General features: G+C 41.9%; 1 protein-coding gene across 1 annotated transcript; it reads left to right on the forward strand.

Annotated features, from left to right (window-relative positions):
• Positions 1 to 2,421: 2,421 nt before the first annotated feature.
• LOC107650539 (endogenous retrovirus group K member 6 Env polyprotein-like) lies at positions 2,422 to 4,173 on the forward strand. The gene has a single exon (XM_056809899.1). It carries the CDS (start codon positions 2,422 to 2,424, stop codon positions 4,171 to 4,173), a length of 1,752 nt encoding a protein of 583 aa, XP_056665877.1.
• Positions 4,174 to 4,573: the final 400 nt, after the last annotated feature.

Raw genomic sequence — 4,573 nt, forward strand, 5'->3', positions numbered from 1 at the left:
TCAATATCCGCCTGTCCCCACAAGATTGTCACAGATTTGCATTTTCTGTACCCTCAATAAATTATGGTACTCCTTTCAAAAGATTCGAATGGCTGTGCCTTCCACAAGGCATGCGTGTAAGCAGCTGTTTATGTCAGAAATATGTAGCACATGCATTAGAAAAGGTTAGACAGAAACACGGGAAATGTCACATAATTCAATATGTAGATGATATTCTGTTAGCAGCGCCATCTAGTGGCGAAGTGGAGATATTGCTCGCAGACGCCACCAAAGCTTTAACGGAGGCGAATCTGGTGATCTCTAAGGAAAAGATTCAAACCACGCCCCCTTACAAGTACCTAGGAACACTAGTGTATGATCAAGAGATCCGTCCACAGAAAATTGAGATTCGTAGAGATTCCCTGAATACGTTGAATGATTTCCAGAAGTTATTAGGTGATATTAATTGGCTCAGACCTTTTCTAAAAATCTCTACAGGACAGTTGGAACACCTGTATGCCACCTTAAAGGGAGATGCTGCTTTAACATCCCCTAGAACACTGTCTCCCAAAGCGGAGGAGGAGTTAAAGGTAGTGGAAGAAGCGGTATCAAAAGCCAGAGTGTATAGAATTGATCCATCATTACCTTTAATAGCGTCTGTTCTACAGACCAGGTATACTCCCACAGGTGCTTTACATCAGGATCAACACATCATAGAATGGATTCACTTAGCCAATCAACAAACTAAATCCCTCACTAGCTATCTAGAACTTATCATTTTACTGATAACTCAGATCAGAAAAAGGGCAAGACAGTTAACTGGCATAGATCCTAGTACAATTCATGTGCCTATAACAAGAGAGCAAGTTCAGAATTTATTTGCACAGTCTTTGCCATGGCAAATTGCTTTTGCAGATTATACAGGACAGATAGATAATCACATTCCTGCTAATAAGATACTGCAGTTTGTAAAATTGACTCCTATTATTTTTCCAAGGATGACATCCATGCATCCCCTTGTAGATGCTGTGAACGTTTTTACAGATGCATCAAAACATGGGAGAGCAGGAGCTGTAGTCCAGGATAGTACAATGTTATTAGACACTACTTATGGCTCTCCACAAAAAGCTGAATTAGCTGCAGTTCGCAGTGTGCTAAGGGATGTAGTACAAGCTTGTAATATAATCTGTGATTCATTATATGTAGTTAATTTGGTTAATTCGCTGGAAACAGCAAAGATTAAACCTGTACCTGATGAGGAGTTATATCTCTTGTTCCGTACCACCCAGAGGGTGATATGGCAGAGGCAGAACAAATTTTTTATAACACATATTCGTTCACATACTAACCTCCCTGGTCCTCTCTCGGAGGGAAACGCTAAGGTGGATACCTTAGTGGCATCTGCTTTTCAAGATGCAGTTAGATCACATTCTTTATTGCACCAAAATGCAAAATCTCTCAAATGCCAATTTGACATTACTAAAAGACAGGCACAGGAGATAATCCAGCAATGCAGCTCGTGTGCCCAGTTCTCCTCTACACCTCTTCCCCCAGGAGCTAATCCACGAGGACTCAAAGCTAACCAGCTTTGGCAGATGGACGTGACTCAATATGCTCCTTTTGGAAGGTGGAAGTATGTGCATGTGATAATTGACACATACTCAAGGGTCATATGGGCCACGGCACAAACGGGAGAAAAAGTTTCTCATGTCATTGCACACTTGCTGGAAGCATTTGCGCATTTGGGCATTCCAAGTCAGATAAAAACTGACAATGGTACTGCATATACCAGCAAAAGGTTTGCAGAATTTTGCAAACTGTGGAATATAAACCACAAAACTGGAATTCCAGGTAACTCCACTGGTCAAGCAATAGTGGAGAGAGCTAACAGGACTCTCAAGAACCAGATACAAAAACAAGAAGGAGAGTACCTGACAATTTATGAGGGTGATATCTCTAAACCCAAACCTATTATTCCTAACAAATTGTTAAGGATGGTGCTTTTAACTCTCAATCATTTCTCCATCCCAGAAGGGCTGAAGGCTACACCTATGCAGACGCATTTTGAGTGTCATGATACAATGGACACGGTGCAGCAGCCCTGGGTTTTTTGGAGATTGCCAGGAGACAAAGATTACAGAGGTCCGAACAGACTAATAACGATGGGTCGAGGATATGCTTGTGTTTCCACAGATAATGGAGAGATCTGGACTCCCAGTAAGCACCTCAAACCGTGGAAGGGACCGCTTCCAGATGCAAGGGGAGCAGAGGAACAGGCTCACCAGTCTAGCACCGCACCGGCTGCCCGAGACCAGGACGAGAAGCAGACGAGCATCGCTGCTGTCTCCAGTCAGCTACCTGATGGTCAAGCGCAGGGCACCGGGATCGAAGGCAACACTGGTGAATGCACGCACTCTGAACACTGACATTACATTTACTCTGATGACATTCACTATTTTGACTTTGCTGAACATCTGTCATGCTGAAGTCTACTGGTCCATCGTGCCCAAACCTCCTATTTTGAGAATGTTAACTTGGATGGACAAGCCCCCTCTGGTATATGTTAACAACACGGACTGGCTACCACACCCTATTCTAGCCAAACGTGTTCCTCTAGAGTCTGAAGGGGCTCTGTACAATTATTCAGGATCTACTGTGTATCCTCCATTTTGTATGTCTTTTAGAAATTCGTTTATTGGTAATTCTTTCTGTGTACCACGCAGACAGCAAGCGTGGATTGTCAAAAATGCCACTGACAACAGTTATGTAGGGGTTGGCATGGGTGTGATAGGAATGGGAGATGAGTTAGCACGTAAGACGTTCCAACCTAAACACCCTGCTAACAAGTACCTATGTCCAAATCAGATAGGTACGGTACAAAAAGAGTTGCCATGGACAGATTGCTCTGTCCGAGTTCCCAGAAAGGTTAAGATGCCGGCAACCACAGACTTTAACATTTACAATTGGGCACCCAGGTTACGTTGTGGTCGCTCTGAACAACTGACACGGTTAGACAAATACACTGACTATGAGAAATGGCACATGCCATGTCAGAATTTTCAGAAAATTGAGGACTTACTAGAGGTGGACATGGCTGGTTCTAGACTTGCTATTGAAGCAGGTCCAATACAGAACACTCAGTGGAAGATAGTGGCTGCCACGCAGCCGATATACAAGTTTAAGGTCAAGGTGAAGAACTCAGGACTTGATCTTGAGTATGACAGTCACATCAATGTCACAGCATGTGTTTTTGCTCCTTATGTAATGCTAGTAGGTAACAACCTACGAATTTTTAAAAATGACCAAGGTCTATATGAGATCAACTGCACAAAATGCCGACTACATCAATGTCTTAGTCCTAAACACCAAGATTCATATGTTGCTATCATGTATCATCCACCTTTAATGTGGGTACCTGTCAACTTGACAGAGACGTGGGCATCTACGCCTACTGTGCACATTGTTCAAAAGGCATTTAACATGGTTATACATAGGTCCAAGAGAATGGTCTTTGCACTTGTAGGAGCCGTAGTCTCAGTAATTGCCATGATCACATCACTAACCACGGCAACATTGGCATTAACTTCCTCTATCCAGAACCATGAGTTCATACAGGAAGTGGTGTCTAACTCTTCCAAATTATGGCACACTCAGCAGAGTATTGACTTAGCTTACAGAGATGAGCTGGACAGTCTAAAAGATGCTGTGTTTTGGTTAGGTAAAGAGGTTGAAGCTTTACACACAAGGATTACTTATCCCTGTCATTACAATCAAACGGGTTATTGTATTACTCCGTCGCCATATGATAATGTGTCATATGAATGGCAACTGGTCGTTCAGCACATCAAGGGTGCTTGGGGAAGTCATAACAGCACCTTGGACATTATTAAGTTGCAACAGCAGATCAACAAATTAGACCAAATTGTATATGAGAATGAAGCTGCAAATATAGCTGCAAATTGGGAAGCAACTTTATCTTCCCTAGATCCCCAAAATTGGTTTGGTAGAGCTAATTTAACCAGCATTGGTACTATCATTTTATTCATATTATTGGCTATTGGTTTGATTATACTTTGCAGCAGAAGCTGTAAAAACAGAGCCTACATTCGAGGCATACTGCCAGAATTGGCACGGTCTTATCACACTAGGCAATTGGTGCCTGAAAATGTTGAATTGAACACAACCGTTTTATGAAAGACCAGAGTATCATGATATTTTACATTCCAATCTTTGATATATACTGAGAAGGTGAAGGCATGTTTGCTATGTCACACGTCTGTCCCTCCTGAATTGTTCAGAGAGGATGTTTTTTCTTTAAAGGAATCTCTCCCACCACACAATCAAAAAGAAAAGGGAGAGGAAGCTTATAGAGATCAGTATTTCTAAGAAATCTTACAGAGATCAGTATTTTGCTCTAAGATCAGTATTTATATTTTAGAGGACACTTTTTAAAGTCACTCTTGATTGATCAACCTTGATTTTTTCTTTTGCACTATTAAGGCCAGAACTTTAAGCATAAAGAAGGTACTGTTAATGCTCTGATCCAGAATTATGAAGGTGCCAAGATTTCTAGAATAACAGTCACCTTACGGTC

This window comes from Monodelphis domestica, chromosome Y (genome assembly GCF_027887165.1).
Source record: "Monodelphis domestica isolate mMonDom1 chromosome Y, mMonDom1.pri, whole genome shotgun sequence".
In the NCBI taxonomy this organism is placed as follows: domain Eukaryota; kingdom Metazoa; phylum Chordata; class Mammalia; order Didelphimorphia; family Didelphidae; genus Monodelphis; species Monodelphis domestica.